This window comes from Pleurodeles waltl, chromosome 6 (genome assembly GCF_031143425.1).
Source record: "Pleurodeles waltl isolate 20211129_DDA chromosome 6, aPleWal1.hap1.20221129, whole genome shotgun sequence".
In the NCBI taxonomy this organism is placed as follows: Eukaryota; Metazoa; Chordata; class Amphibia; order Caudata; family Salamandridae; genus Pleurodeles; species Pleurodeles waltl.
This window is the reverse complement of record NC_090445.1, coordinates 1,616,192,220-1,616,209,294: the sequence shown is the minus strand read 5'-3', so window position 1 is coordinate 1,616,209,294 and position 17,075 is coordinate 1,616,192,220. Positions and strand designations below refer to the sequence as shown.

General features: G+C 40.4%; 1 protein-coding gene across 4 annotated transcripts in view; it reads left to right on the top strand.

The window, feature by feature from the left end:
• Nucleotides 1-17,075, top strand: part of TNC (tenascin C) — a 127,390-nt gene that overhangs the window by 76,279 nt on the left and 34,036 nt on the right. The window contains exons 11-13 of one of the 4 annotated variants that reach the window (XM_069241516.1): nucleotides 1,268-1,540; nucleotides 3,831-4,103; nucleotides 12,564-12,836. The exons of 1 other annotated variant lie outside the window; for it this stretch is intronic. In XM_069241516.1, the coding sequence (XP_069097617.1) occupies nucleotides 1,268-1,540; nucleotides 3,831-4,103; nucleotides 12,564-12,836 (819 nt within the window). The remainder of the gene's footprint in view (nucleotides 1-1,267; nucleotides 1,541-3,830; nucleotides 4,104-12,563; nucleotides 12,837-17,075) is intronic. 2 more of the 4 variants (XM_069241519.1, XM_069241517.1) reach the window with 2 other exon arrangements.

The following is a 17,075-nucleotide window of genomic DNA, read 5'->3' as shown; positions in this document are numbered from 1 at the left end:
AGAAAATCTATTTTCAGTCAATGCACAGAAGCAGAAAATGCCAAAATAGACAGTGAAATTATATCCTGTTTGTTAATTTCAGTTGTCCAGCAGAATGATCGAATTGCCTTTACTTTGCTTCACCTGTTGAACATCATTCTGCTTGTTATATAGCTTTAACGTTCTCTAGTGGGTAGAATCTTTGCTAAGCAACTGAATGGATGGAGGGGTGAGCCACTCAGCAGTGGAGGCAGCATCATATTACTACTATTGTGCCACTCACCATAGAAGTGACCCTGTGCCTCGGCTGGTGTAGTAAGCGCTACATAAATGTAACCCTAGCGCTTCTTGATAAGGTATTAAATGACCACAGTGAGTCAATGTGCGTTGAAATCATAATTCCCAATAATACACATGAAAGAATGAAGGAAAAATATGCACACAGTATTACACGAGTATTCATCTGAAATAAACTCCAATTGGCATGTCTTTAAAATACTTTGCCAAACAGAATAATCCTAAGCACTACGTAGCCGTGAAAAAGAGTCCTGAAATGCTATTTATCTCCATGTCCAAGAGATATTTTGTAAAAGCTGCAGGACTAAATGGCTTCATAATACGTAAGCGCATCCTTTGCTTTTGACGTTTTTGAGTGTAGACAACTGTATGCAAATGTAGAATATGAGGGGTGAATAGTGCTACTCAGTTCATTAGTTCACAGACTTAAAGCTTTTCATCTACTGGAATAGAATACGTGTTTCTTCCTCCTCACGTCACTCGTTATATTGCAAACCACCTTTGGAGCCCTAGACTGCATTGTACTTTGTTATACCTTTCTGTGCCTTTCACTGCTCTGTTCATTCATTTACCATGTTCTAAAAAAGACTGAATTAATCGATTAGCCTTGATTCACAGTGTCCTTTTAAACACACAGGAAGCCATTATGCTACTGTGCTTATACCTTAAGATTTGTTTTTTTTAAAGTGTGTGAAATGTAAAAACTACGAAATCAAGTGTTGGAATTTTGCTTCCAAATGAAGGTACTTTTCATTTCTGTTCAGTGTCCTTTGTAAATATTAACAGCACCCCATGAGGCAGACCCTCAGTTCACAAGAAGCATCTAAATGGTAGATATACCACAGGGTGGTGTATAGTAGTCCAATGTAAAGCCCCCCCCCCCCCCCTTTACAGTGTAAAGAATACTCCACGACGTCCCGGCAGAGTATGTCCTTTTGCTCTCTAGTGTTTGCATTTGAAGACACTGACTAGCCTCTCTGTCCTTATCCAGCAAGGGAACCTGAGCTGGGCAGTTTACAGGTGCCCGATGTGAGCTGGGATTCCTTGAGACTCGCGTGGAGTGTGGCCGATGGGGCCTATGAGATGTTTGTCATTCAGGTGCAGGATGCGGACCGCAAGGAGGAGCCTGTGACTATCACGGTTGCAGGAAACACACGTTCTCTGGAGGTGCCAGGTCTAAAGTCCGCCACACCTTACGAAATTACCTTGTATGGGTTGCTTCGGGGCTACAAGACTAAGCCTCTTTACACGGAGGTCACCACAGGTATCATTTACCATTCTACTTTCACAGCACAGAGATGCCTTCCGGATATCACTCCATTTCTGCTTTCACTCCTTGCAGAACATTTTATCCTCTCTCACTGCATCTTTCTCCTTTAGGGTCACTTGCTCTTTGAATGCTGCATCACAATGGCCACCTACTATGCTTTTTTACACTTGTTTCTCTTGTATTGTGAGCTGTGACTTTGATAAAATCAGAAACTGAACTATACATTTGACAAGGGATACATTGACAAAGCAGGCTTTGTGGATCAACTCTCACAAAATGTCTCTGTGTCCTTCAGTCTTTGGTTCTACTCTATTATCATCTTCTGCAAGTGTTATTAAAGTTTGGGGGTCAGATTTATCATTGTATTGCGTTGCCTTCTCATGCATAGTGTTGCAAGGGTAACACATCACTCAAGTCAGATTTGCCAAGGCACGCAAGGCCGCATTGCGTGGCCTTGCCTTGCAGCTCAAGTCACTGCCTTGCATTACTTTGCCTGGGAAAACATTCCAAGGGTGAATCGTGGGTGTTCAAATACATCACCTATGGATTTTGGTGCATTTCTAGATTTACCCAGACTGCTACACTTGGGAATGCATCAAAATGCTCACCTTGTCAGCGGAGATGCAACAAGGAGAAACATCTATCTTTCTCCTCATTGTTTTATCCTTCTAAGTCCTGCAGCACACTTAAAAAGAGGGAAAAACCATCTAAGGATTGTTTTTGTGCAGGAAGCTCCTGCCTGTAATGCAGGCACACTTTCACCATGGCGCAATGGTGCCTGTATTGGTGCAAGGCAGTACATAGTGCACCAGCGTAAGGAGAGAGGAAGATTACCCATTTTATGGTAAATATGGCACACTTCTGCCCTTACCATTTTATGCAGTGCAATACAGTGCAGCAAGTTGTCTTGCTTTGTTGCGCTGCATCAAAGTATGATGCATCCGGCCCTGGGTTTCAGCCTCGCTGGGTACTGCGGCAATCTACTGAGAAAGACTCTCACTATGTAGTAGTTGTCAGCAGTAATAGATCATCTTCTTTTTTCATGAAAAAAATGCCACTTGCTGTGCATCTGATGGTGATTGCTGGGCCACAAATACTTTTAAATAATCACAGAGTTAGCAGCCAGGATCCTCATGGATTAGGAGACGGTATTCTTCCTTGGTAATATGCCACTCACTGTACATGGAAAGTGGCAAAAGAAATTAACATTTACCATTTTAGAAAGTGAGTTGCAAACATTGATGTGGCTACAGCACCACTACATCAGATCCAGTACATTACAAGATCCCAATATTTCCTCCACTAAATTGCAATACGATGTAAGATGGAAGTTATATGAAGTAGGTAGGGTAAGAGTTATTTACCATAAAGTAGGGTACTAAAATGATTGTGGGAGTCTCACCCCTTCAGAGACCACCTAAGGGCAAGCGATGTAGTGAAGGGGCTAGAGTGGCAGGCTATGTAGTTTCAACTGATGTACAAGCATAACAATTTTGTTGTGCGGAGTGTAATGGTAATATCCGAATGACCGTGGAGAAGGTATGTTTTCAGCGAAATGTTCTCTACTCAGAATTTTTGGGAATGGTTTGGGAATTTGTGGAGTGAAAGGATAGGTTTTAGGAATTAAAAGCTATGCCACAGAACAGATCGGATGTAATTTAGGGATAGGGAGACAAATACAGGCGTGTCCTGCCCTCTCATGCATACAATTTGCAAGGCAAGAGCAATAACACAAAAAATGAATTAAACTAAAATGGTCCTGGTCTACAAAACAATCCAGTATTTCTAATCTTGAGTGATCAACAAGGATCAATTAGGAGCTTAATCCAGAATATTTGCTTATATTTGTATGAGCATAAGGACTAACTGGCATAGTGTGTAAAGGAAATGTAGCCAATATTTATTCCAGTGAAGTATGTTAGCAAGGTTGAAGGTTGTTTCATTTACCTTCTGCCACGTCACAGATTCAATAGGGTGGGTGCATGAATAATGGATCTGCTCATTGGTCTCCCCATTTTCCACAGCATGGCAGAGCTGCTCATAGGCTTGAGAATGCTCCTCATGCTGTTGCATTTTACTTTTTCTTAGTACAACTTTTTCTGCTTTTGGCTGCTTCTGCTGCAGCTTCATATACCACATACTGCTGTTTTACTGGATGAATTTTGTTAGCCTGCTTTCCGCATCCTGACCAACGTTCTGCTACCTTTGCTGGCAGCCGAGATCACCATCATTCAATTGTGTTACTCCTCTTGCTTTCCTATTGACTTCACTTTTGCATTTTCAGCAGAAGAACCGGAGGTGGAAGATCTAACAGTTACCCATGTAACCCCCCAAAGCTTTGACTTGTCCTGGTCGGCCACAGATGGAGCCTTCGACAACTTTGTCGTAGAAGTGATTGATTCTAACAGGTTACTCGAGCCCACCGTGTTCAATGTCACAGGTGCCTCACGGACGACGTCTATCTCAGGGCTCTTACCAAGCACTGATTACGTTGTCTACCTCTATGGGATTGTACATGGCCTCCGCACACAGGCCATAAGTGCTACCGTTACTACAGGTACAAACATTTGCAAGTTGCTAACATCCATTAATCATTCTTCTTCTTTACAGCAAATAACTATTGTTCTTTTCCTTTCTCTTTGATCCACCTATTGGTTGTTCTCAATCTGTCTGCAGGAAAGGAATAAGAACCAGGAGGTCCATTTATATGACTGATTATTTCCCAAGGTGTTGGCTACTTAGGGAGTGGGGAGGGCCAGAGCCACAGAAGTCTTGCTTTAAAGGTTGATGATTGCTGCCACTGTGACTAGCTTCATAATGGTTGATGGCAAAAGGAGAGAGAGAAGAGAGAGAGAGAGATAAGGAGAATAGATAGAAAAGAAAAACACAGAGAGAAAAGAGCAAGACTATAATAGCAAGAAAAGAGCAAGAGAGAGAGAAAAAGAAAGAGAATGAATGGAAGCAAAGAGAGAGAAAGGAATCTGAGCTGGTTTCAGTATTTTTGCCCAGACTACTTTTGGTTCTCAGTCCATCCCTCATGTATGCCTTCTAGTGATGATGGTTGCAGAAGAAGCATTCACAAAGTTCTAAAAAGTAGCCCCAGTGTGCCAATTTAGCTAATTTCCTGATTGCAGATACTGTCAAGAAATGCACACGAATTGCAATTAATTTGTAACTGCATTTATAAATCGCTTCATATCATAGTAGACAGAGCTGGGCGAAAGTCGAACACTCACAATGTACCAAGTTCCAACTTGAATTTCCATATTTGGCTAGGTCCAACTCAAATCAGTATTTCATTCCTATTGTAGTCTGTTTTCCTTACAATTATTTGTGAGGTACAAAAGTTAGAATTGTGTCTGAGGAAACTGCTAACGAAGAATGCAGAACTTCAGTTTGGCTGTCCAGCAAATTTATATATGAAGAAGGAAATGTCTGATAAATGTAGACATTGTCCATGTTCAGTATCCAAATTCAATTGTCATTCAGGGGACAATGATTGTATGTATTTCATGGAGCTATCAAAGACACCCTGTGCACAACGTTAGAAGATGTAGCAACCACTAACACTTGCTATTTTAATAACAGATGTGAACTTTGAACAAGCAGAACACAACATTCATGGATAATTCATCAAATTAAACTTACTGTAATATAGCTACCTCAACCAATAACGTAAACAGGAGAACTTTTGATGAGATGATTAGGGACCATGGATATTCTATATATATATATACATATATATAAATCCACATAATAAATCCACCAGGTGACTTGGTTATGAGCTGCAATCTAATAATTGTGAAATATAAACCCATTACATCTAATCAAGCCCACAAATCGTGGCCCATCACATTACTGCGCTGAACAGCTTCCAACCCTTCTAACAGTAATAATCTTTAGTACTATATGGTTAAAATTAAAGCCGCAGCTGACCCGCTTAACTCTCACAAATATTACTTTAAAGCATCAGCTTCATGTTTACAAGGATGATCAAAGACTAGGTAGTTTACAAAGGATAGCATCAAAATGCAACTTTTAGAGAAACTCATTGCCACATAGCCCAGGCCTAAAAAATGACACTACTGATTAGGTAGTAAATACAGTTATAAGTGTTGGCCAAGGAAACAAACTTTGCAACCTCACGAATATGCAAAGTTTGTTATTGTCACTAAAATGCTACTCATTAAATTTTTTGTAGAAACATGTTTTTGACAATTATTTTTCTAGCAGGATCCTTTCTAAAATAGAGATACTTTGGCAGTATTTTCTCCCTCAAAGTTTACTAGCTGCAGTATTTCTAAACCTTTTATTTTTAAACTTCATCACTTCACGGCAATGTCATTTAAAAAAAAAAAAAAACATGAATTTGTTGAATGGCAATTTTAAAAATTTTACACACCCCGTCTTCTTAGAGCACACACAAAAAGATTTGAGATCACATCCAGATCATCAATGCAAACAAAAAATCGTTCTTTATCAACCCAGAGGCTCCTGGTGTAGGTTTCTATACCAAAGCAACATCTCAAGTGCTTTATCATTTATTCAGGAGTCCAGAGAGACTCGTTGCCATGTCAGCACATAGAAGTTATCATCAATGCAATTGATTGCTAAGTGACAACTGAGCAAGCCTTGGTACCGAAAAAGACACCATGCTTCTTATTTGTTGAACCACATATACTTCAACTTGGCGACTATGCTCTACAATGTTCCTATCATTACCTGGATTACGACAGGGCTCTTATCAATGTCACTAAATTGTACATGAGGATACAGACACCACAATATGCGCTTCATTTTTAATTTGTCGACAGTCCTATCATCCCATGGACTGTTGACTAGGAATTTCTGACACTCAGTCAAAGCATAGGTTTTCCTATTCATCATGGAGAACTCAACAAATCCCAGCATATCACTATCAGTTATACCATGCACAACATTACCGCTACCGTCACAGCAGAACTGTCATATTGTGAAAGGAATTATAGCCACTGTAGAGGTTCCCTTCCATGCCAAGGAGAGCACATCACCATGCACGAAAGCTGATCCACTGTAGATGGATCCTAGTCATCAGGAAACAATGATCTATGACAATTGTTAAAACATATGTTTATTAGTTTCTTTTCCATATGTTCAAACGGTATAACACAACCAAAAACAATTGTCCACTTTTTAACCACCAATAACGCTTAAGATCAATAATAAATATTAAGGGCCTGATTTGTAGTTTGCAGACGGATAGTCGATCATAAACATGCTGGACATCCCTTCTGACTTGTTAAAAGTGCATTATATATTAATAATTGTACGTCAAACTCCAAACCATGCCTTAAGTCTTTTAAAACGCAAGTTGAACATATGGACATATGTTGGATGTGTGCTGCTAGAAACATTTTTTGGTTAACAATTTAAAAACACAATGATTCAGCCTGAAATCTATGGGTAAAAAAGGCATCAATAGAGGAACATCTTTGGCAAAGTAGGTCACAAAGTAAACTCTGTTAACTACCACCAAATCGCAGAAGAAGCCATGGGCTTGATTATGACCTTGGCGGAGGGAATTACTCCATCACAAACGTGACAGATATCCTGTCCGCTGTATTACAATTTCCATAGGATATAATGGAACTTCTAATATGGTGGGCGGGATCTCCATCACATTTGTGACAAATGAATCCCCTCCACCAGGGTCGTAATTATGCCGTAAGACTTCTTCAGAGGTGCTTCTACCGTTTTAAAATTTCAGTAGATATAACAGTCATCACAGTGTCTATTTCAAGAGCTTTTCTTCAGGACTGATAGTAAATTGAGACTTTCGAGAGTTACAGTTCCCTTCTCTATCACGGTTTGTTTACTTGATGATCACTATAGATTTTACTAATGGCCTATTGACAAGCTATCAGTACTGGCTCGCTTTATATCGATTTAGTCTTTAGCTAATCAAAATTGAAACATCTTTAAAAAAAAAGGTCAGAAGGAACCTGTTCCTGCTGCATCACACATTGCTTAGCACCTGGCATGGCTCTAAGAAAGATGTCAAGTTGTAAGCTTGAAAGATGGAAAGATGCAGTAAACCTTTCACAAATTGGATCCTGGGAAATTACAAAAAGGTGCAAATTATTGTCAAGCAGACAGGGATGGGGCAAGCCACTTTTTCATCATCTGACAATCTCACACTTATTATTTACCTTCCATTCTTCTAGACGACATGCCCACACTGGAAAATCTAACTATTTCTGTCATAGCCCCACATGGGTTCCAAGTGTCTTGGACAGCAGAGGACAATGCCTTTGATGGCTTTGTCTTAACCATGGTGGATTCTGGCCAGCTGCTGAGCCCCCAGGAGTTCCGACTGACAGGATCCCAGCGAAACATAACCCTTAGAGGCCTAATTACTGGGATTGGCTATGACATCACTCTTTACGGCTTTGTTGGGGGGCTTCAGAGCAAACCATTAGATGCTGTGGCTGTAACAGGTATTTCTGTTCATCTGCATCGTTCTGTATCTCTTCATCTCCTTCTTTGGGCAGTCTATTCCATTTGCCTCACTTAAATAGCATGATCCAACTACCTTCAATTCAGTGTTGTCCATCCTTTGACTACTTTTGCCTAAAATTCTTCTTCATAGCCTTCAACAAAGAAAACCAGCATGTGGAGGTCTTGATGTTCAAAGGCCTGGAGGATGACGGCATGTCACTAATTGAATCCTTTGTGAACTTACAACCAGACTGCTGCATCTCTGCACCCCTTAATATCTTACAATCAGTAATAGCAACATCACATATGTAATATGGAGCTTTTTCCACCGAACCATTATTAAACAGTTCAGCAGTTACAGAGACTCTCCCTGGTACTAAGTGAGGAGTGAGAACTGAGTGTGTCGAGCATTGCAGGGTCTCAAAATACTCCACTCTCTTCTGCAAGATAAATAATCAACATACTACTTTTTCTACTTAAATATCTTCTCATTTTATTGCCAATATTCAATTTGCACACATCTATCTTCACACCAGCTGCACACATGAGATGAACATTCTTCTCTAAATGCTATGATTGTTGTATCACACTGATAAAAACTACTTCCCTACCTTCTAGATGACCAACATGCACATGACATTCTTGACCAATACCTTAAGCACATGTATGCATTGCATTAATAGAAATATATTGTCAAATAAACTTTGCTTTGAAGTTCAGAATTTACATTTGGCTTAAATTGATTCCATTTCAAATGTATTTGAGTTATATGTCCCTTTAGAAAATTGCCTCATTCTACCTTCAATAACTGCCCCATGCACATCCAAAGCTCGCTCAAATTGACCATTAAAACCATTAACAGAACACATTTTGTGGCATGGGGACTAGAGCAACACATGATTTGCTTCGGACCTTTAAACTAGGCCTGGGCTTAATTTGATTTGAGCTGGCATAATTGGTATAATATCGTCATCTTCTCATTGTTCTTGTAATGCGAAATTCCTGACATTACACTATTACATCACGTTGCATAATTTTGAGCTTTTCGACAAAGAATTTACCATAAACTCCAGAGAACAATGTGAAAAGCAATATTCAAGTAACTGTTGTTCACTTTGCTTTTTTATACCAACATTTTTTACAAGAAATACATCCGCGACAACAAAGTGGATGCAAGGATGCATTTCATGCTTAAATGCAGAGCTAAGTGCCAGTTTTGCATTTTACATAACTACACATTTTTCTAACATTTCACATAATTATACAATCGCTAAGCACATGAATTTTGCACACTACTTCTTTAGATCCATGAAATAATAAGAGCAAAAACACTCTGGTGCAAATTACCTTATCTCTGGTTATTGAGTGTTTGTGCACTTGATTATGACATAAGTGGTAAGCAGTGGGGAATAGCCAATTGTTCTGTTTTATTTCCCCTTGCACACAGTTTTGCATAGGGAACTGGCACCAGCTAAAACCAGAAGGTCACTGCCTGTGCAAAAAATGGGCAACTTGCAATTTAATCTTGGTTTCTGAAGAGAGGAATCACTAAACCTGTTGGAAATGCAATTCACACCCAATTAATCACTTAGCAGTGCATTTAAATCCTCCACATTTGTATTGTTTCAAAGTGCATGATATAAAATGGATGTTGTTGCTTATATTTCTATAGCTCTCCAAATCAGGGCTATGACTTGTGTCTTATTGGCCCAGTAGTGAGTGGCAGGTTGTGGATTGCATATGCAGCACTGCTGCTCTGAAACAAAGCCTTTAATTACAAGTAAAACACAACTTCGAAGATTGAGAAAAATGTACCAATGTTTTCCGTTTATGGTCATGTCTTACCTTGCTGGTAAACGTACATTACAGCAGGTTCAGCATTCTTGTGCATAAACAACATGGAAAATAGCCAAAGGGACCTCTCCAGATGACCTGCAATCCACACGCAATACTACAAGATGGTACCTGCCCCAAACACATGCACAGCACAGCAGCCTCTCTGTATACAAAAAAGAAAAAAAAGCTAGCTATAGAGCATTGCATTAGTAAAACAGTATGTAAACCATAAATCGAATCAATAGTCATCTGTAAGCACTGCAGAAGAGATTGAGCTTGAAAAGTTGCCCAAAACACCATGGGCCTGATTTACAAAGGTAAACTTACACTTTTCTGTAAGTTTAACATTTTTTGGAATTCACAAACTGAGGGTATCATTTTACTTATTGCAATTCTATGACTGCAAAAACTCTGCATGTAAAAAGATAGGCCTACCCTATTTTTTTATGAGTTCTCTGTCCCGACTCAGGAGACTCCTCAATTACTTTTAATCAAATTAAACTTAATTACTATTAATAAAATTAAAATCGTAGTTTGTGAATACCAAAAAATGGTAAACTTACACAAAAGTGCAAATTTACCTTTGTGAGCAAGGCCCCAAGTCTTTAAGAATACTGAGAAAGTTTCTAACATGTTTTTGTAGGCTGAGCAAATAAATGTCCCACTTCTATTTTTGTTTCAGTGCTCTTCTGCTTGTTTACATGAAATGCAAAGGGGGACTGTTTCAAATGAAGCTGTTGTAAATTACCCAAAGACGATACTAGTCATAGCTATTGGGTTGGGTCAGCCAGAAGAATGATCCATTTACAAGCCATTAGTCTAATTTAAAGCCCTTCCTCAGTGGCCAGTCCTGTGTCAATCCTATGAGGCCCGACAAAGCCAAGTGTGAACACTAGAACACTGAATTGTTGAGAGTTCAATTGAAGACAATACAGTGGCCCAGGGCTAATAATGACTGGTATAGGCCTTCAGCCTCTTTCTACTCTCTGTTCTTTATGACATTTACAGCATTCTACCCCCAGTGAGTGAAATGTTCTAATACAGTGGTTTCCAACCTTTTTACTTCTGTGGACCCCCACTTTATCATTACTGAAATCCGGGGACCCCCACTGAATCATTATTGGAATCCGGAAACCCGAATGAGTCATTACTGAAAGCTAACTCTGGGTCTTACTCTGTTAATTTTATTTAATTTCCTAAACAGTTGTGGGTGCCCTGAGGAGGCTTTGCGCACCTCCAGGGGTCCCCGGACCACAGGTTGGGAACAACTGTTCTAATAGTCTTCTCATTCTAAACATCATACAGGTGTATCAGTTTGTTCAGCACCTATACCTTTCTGCAGCATTGTTCAACGTTACAGAAAAGAAAAAACATTCTACCAATGAGAGCTGTATTGGAGCAAAGGGAAGGGTTGGAATTTCTTGTTGATGGACACATCATTCTACCCTTCACTTTGCGCCTATGCTGCTGGATAGATCTTAGCACTTTTTTTCCCTGCCCTATTTCGAGGTCAATTCCTGCACAAAGATTGAAGCAGTTCACACAATGGAGGCCAGCCGAAATAAGAAAAAAGTTCACATAATGGTAACAGATAAGGAAGGAGAAGGGTTAATATGATAAAACAGCATACAAATACCAGGAACCTTTTGTCAGTAAATGTCACACTAAAATATAAAATGGGCAGGTGGCATTTTGTGATATGCTGCATGCTCTATAAATAGGGCCCCTATAATTATTTGACTTTGAGGCTGTTGTTTTTTTATTTTATTTTTGCATAATTATGGATTAATCGCACGCCACATTATCCATCATCTGCTACACAAGTGGCATATTTCAACAATTTTTTTTTTTCCAGCTGAAACGGATCAAAAGTTACTAACACAGGGCGAACATGTTGCTGTGCAGTTGAATGCCCTTTGCAGAAGTTGACAAGTCCGCTTTCTGTTGCTTGATGATTTATTTGGATGCTAAATTGGTACTAATTGGGTGAGATCTCTGCCCAGACAGTGTTAACTTGCGTAAAAATGAAAAAGATAGGGAATACTAACCAAAAATGTGTCACATTACACCTACTAATTTGCCTTTTCTTTCACGTTATTTAATAAACCCTACTGCATAATTTGGTCCTCCCCTGCCATACAATTCCAATAGCCTTGCCTACAGCGCCCTAGTATGGCCTCTAAACAGCTGGAACGCAAACCACATTTAACAGTGGGGACTGACCCTCCAGCTCGCTCACACTGATGCTGTTTTTTCACTCAGCCCACAGGCTCTGAGTAGGTTCCAAATGAGTCCCCCTTGCCAGGACAGGAGCAAAGGATAGAAACTTTGTGGTCAAACCACGAGACACTGCATCTGGAAGTGAGAGCAACAAGTCCGCCTCCCCCTGCAGCTGCATGTTGTTGATAGCACTTTGTTTTCGTTTCTTGTGACAGATTCATAAGACTGTCTGAAACAGAGACAGTGAATTAATCAACTCTTCTAACCTGCTCTTTTTGCATGGAAGACTAGAGGGATGCGACCAGGAATGTCTTTTTTATTGCTGTTTGGTATCGAAATTGTCAACATCTAAAAAAGTTTTTCTTTCAATGCTGCGAATATATTATCTGTCTTTGGAACCTTTTCTTTTATTATAAGGCAAACAGGACCGGTCTTAACATGTCAAAACTGTTTCCCTCCCCACATCGCAACATGGCCGACTTAGACGCGGAACATGAAGTCGACAACCTTCTAGTTTCTGATACCACTCCAGAAGGTTTCCGTCTGTCCTGGACTGCGGATGGTGGGGTCTTTGACAGCTTCATCCTAAAAATCAGGGACAGCAAGCAAAGGTTTGATCCCCTGGAGCTGGAGGTCCCTGGGCAGGATCGTTCCACCGCCGTCACGGGCTTGCGCGATGGCACAGAGTATGAGATTGAACTCTATGGAGTTGCAAGCGGACAACGATCTGAGCCGATAAATACTATAGCTACCACAGGTACCAGGAATGCACCTGAGAGCATGAAGGGGCATCCAGATGGGCACCTCACTTTCTGCCACTTGCTCGTTCACTGCCATGGGTGGTTCCTGAAATCTAACCACAACTTTCTCTTTTTAGATTTTATTTTACATTTTCATCACGCTTTCTTCCTGGCTGTATCACCTTTGCTTTTCTCTAGGTGCAGTTGGTTGGCACAACATTACAGTAGCGTGATTACACCTAAAGTTTATTATTCCAGAGTTATCATCATGTAGAACATTGGTGCTAAAACATGGAAGACACCACGGGGACTACAGTAGAGAACCCTAGTCACAAGGGCAGAAGCAGGCTCTTTAATAGCCTTTCTATAACCCTAAACCTGAGGTTCATGGCCTGAAAACCTATTTTTTTACCTACTGAGATGGGTCGTGTAGGAAAGGTTCACTTCACCTAGGCAGAATTTAAAATAATATATTCAGTTTTTTCGCAAATCATTTATATGCACAAATTGAATACTTAAACTAATATTAGATGTGCAGATGGCCAGTTAATAAAAATAACATAATTAGCTTTAATGAAATGCAAGAGGACAAATACCTACACACACACGCAGGCGTGTATAGTTGACAAGGAGTATTTTTCAATATTTATCCTCTGCGAAGCAGAGTAGAGGCTGTTTTCAATAACAGTCGAAGTGTCGAGACGATTGCATCTTTTATCAGAGAGAGGTTATATGCCAAGTTCGTGAGGATACACAAAAACGGAGGAAGAAGGGAAAAGAGCACTGAAAATCGCATGTGTTAATATTCAGGTTACCAAAACATACTTCTGCAATGAACGTTCTCAAGAGCATTCCCAAGAGAGGATTCCCCATCACTCGTGATATACACCCACAGGCTAAGGGGACGTTGCATAATGAGGGTGAAGAGCAATTATCCTAAGGATAACGCCCCAGAATCTTCACTGAAGCTATTACTACATCCTTCTTGGGACGTGCAGCGGTATAAAGAAGGCTCAAGCAGCAGAGAATAGGTGGGAATCAATTATGGAGTGAAATATTCATACATCTCAGACTTCAGTGTTCTGAAAAGCTGGCATTGCTTACCAGTTAGAATATTCTGACCTATTTGAGAGGCAAAAGATTGTGTTAGTAAACAATCACAAATTCATTGAAAAATATCTCAGAATTGTCGAATCTTGTGCAAAATCTCATTGAAATTTCTCAACTTACTTCTCCAGGAAATGTACAGATTTTTTTTTACCACACAATTTTGAATGTGAACAGGACTGACTCTGGAACAGAGCAAAAGCAATGCCTTCTCTCCTCCAAGACCATCTCCGCTTGTTCCTTCGGAGGATTCTGGGTACAACGAATGTCTGAACGTGTCAAATTCCCTTACATATCTTACTGGGTGGTTGGCTTTGTGAAAAGATAACCATTGTTTTAGAATTTTGCATAAACATTTGCACTGAATAAGCTGTGCAAAATGAACTTTGCCCCATCCAGCTCTAAAACCTATTCTTTGTACATCGAGGGTAGTACATATTAGGGCTGCGCATGTTGACCCAATGAACTGTAGAATTCACGGGGGCTTTCAAAATGGTCAACAAATATTTAAATCATCATCAATGAAATTAACAATATGTATATTCGCCCGGTTCATACTCACTGCACATATCCCGAAAGCCTGGTCTTATGTTGCTATTGCATGGAAGGATGAGCCCAGCCCGAATGAAAGGTTATTACTGTAGCGAGTTGGTGAAAATGTTGATGCAATAATGACATATTCAGATACAGATTTTTTTTTATTTGGCCCCTTGTCTTAATTCTTACCGCCTGATAGTGTTTTCAGGGAATTTTGAGATACTGGCTCCGTGTGCTGGCCAGATCAGCACACCCCCTGCTAGTGACAGGAGGCTTAGGAGATTTAGGAGGCCGCGAGTTTTCAAAGACAGTGTTAAGAATCCAGACTTCAGAGGATAACATGACGGCAACATTAGCGCAAACATTCTACTCCAAATTAGAAGCAGGAGTCCAGGAATTATTACATTCGGAGGGCCGAAGGCACCGCCCCCTGCTCCAGAGAAGGGGCCCTAGCCTCCTCATCATTTGACTAGTAAACACCACCCGTACCGACAACTGTATCAGAACTCAGGTAATCAGATGAGTGGTTGAGATGTGACCATCCATCCAGACGGGCGTCATCACAGGACTCTGGTGGAGAACACAGACTGTCAAGTTACAGCTGCGTGTGCGGCGACTGCTTCACAAATCAACCAGACCAACCGCTCTCAGACGGGGCTGGCTTTCTGCGACAGGAAGACATAGAATGTCCTCTGCAGTGCAAGAGCAAGCCATGTTATGGCGTGGAGTGTTTAAATGTAGACTGACTTTTGACATTCGAGCTTATTATTCCTGAATTTCAAAGCTTTTAATTCGAGCATTCCTAGCTTCCTCTTAACTTGTTTGTGGTTGGGTGGTCTTTCTCCTGCCTGAGATGTTTCTTACTCCTGCATGTGAAGCTTTTTCCTATGAGTAGCTGTGTATTACTACTGAGTACCTGTCTTGCTCCTCAATTTTAACACTTTTTGATTGAGTGTGTATTTCTCTTGACTGGTTAGTTGTATCTTGTTCTTAATTTAGGAATGCCTTACTCCTGAATGGAAACTTTTTTTTTTGTTTTCTTTTTCTCAGGTCAGTTGCAACACCTTTCTCCTGACTAAATGAGTCTAAATGTGCCTGAAAATAAAGGATTTATTTTTTGGCCTTAGTGGTGTCCTGCTCCTGACTTAGCTGCAGCCCCATCCTGGATCTATGTTTTTCCCTGTGGTTGTGTCTTAATCCTCACTTTAGTGTCTCCAGGTCTTAAATGTCGAGTTTATTTTGGCATGGAGGGGCTTATGTACAAGCCCTGTCTGCTGTCAGTACATCATTTCTAGTGACGCACCGGTAGCGCATAATGCAGACCTGTATCTACATTGCCCCACAAAGGCACTTTGTGTAGCTTTCCATGGCCTTGTAGACATGGTGTGAAGCAACGTAGCACTGTGTTGCCTTACACTGCGTCAGGGAGGCGTACCATGGGCTTTGCTGTAGGTGTTCCCACGCAACACCCTTGGGTTCTAATGCATTCACAGATTTTCAAGAATTTGTAAACCTGATAATGTGCCAAAACTGTACGCCTCCCCGGCGCAGGCGCAATGAGGAGGAACGTCTTTATCTCTCCTCGCTATTTCCTCTTTCCATGTGTGCTGCATTCTGTGGCACACATGGAAAGAGGAAAATGCCTCTTTGAATTGTTTATGTGCAGGAAGATGCCCCTTCCTGAACAAAAACCATCTCGCTGACAACACAGACTCCCTTGCACCATAGTTTAGCAGCAATGTGTGCTCCAGTGCAGGGGGAAAGGACAGACATGCACTGTACCTTGTAAATATGGTGCCTTCCTGCCCTTTTCCTGTGGCACAGGGCAGCACAGCAAGGGCCGCCGGGTCCATTTTCTAAGCTTTCTGAGCAAGATGCATCTCCACTGGTGTTAACCCAGCACTTCTCTGACTATAAACAGAGTGGGAGAACCACAAGCCCGGTAGGGCAAGTGAGCGGAGTATTTACTCTGGTGCTCTTCCACCCCCAGACTCTACATGGCTCCAGGAATAAAGAATAGTTTCCTGGTTCAACAACAGATTTGTGACTGAGAGATGTTATTAAGCGGAACATGTTATAATTATTATGAAACACAAATTACTTAATGATTTAATGATTAATGATTTAGAGTTGAACAAACACACATACTGTCACCATTTGGTCCAATATGTGGGCAAACTATAACTATTCCATGAACATATTCTTTGGATAAATGATACTCCAAATAAATATACATTTTCTTTATATTATAAATCATAAAATCAAGACTTTATTGTACAAGGGTATGAGATTACTCAATACCCAATTAATGATATTCTTATTTTAAACACTACATACAAATCTTGTGAAGATCAAAAGTCAAGAAAATTGGACTTGGATGCCAAAAGTAATATGTAACTGGTTTTTGGTTGTCTCTATACCGATTTTCTGTTCAATTTAAGCCAGTAGTCAGGTTCAGCTCTGTCAAATGACCCTCACTGGATTAGACCAAACTATATCCATCAAAAACATCCTACTATTCTTGGAGACAAACAAACCTGTGCATAAAGTATCTATCAATCAAAATGAAGGGTTTCTTAGGCGAGTTTTTAAGTGCAATGCCGGTAATACTA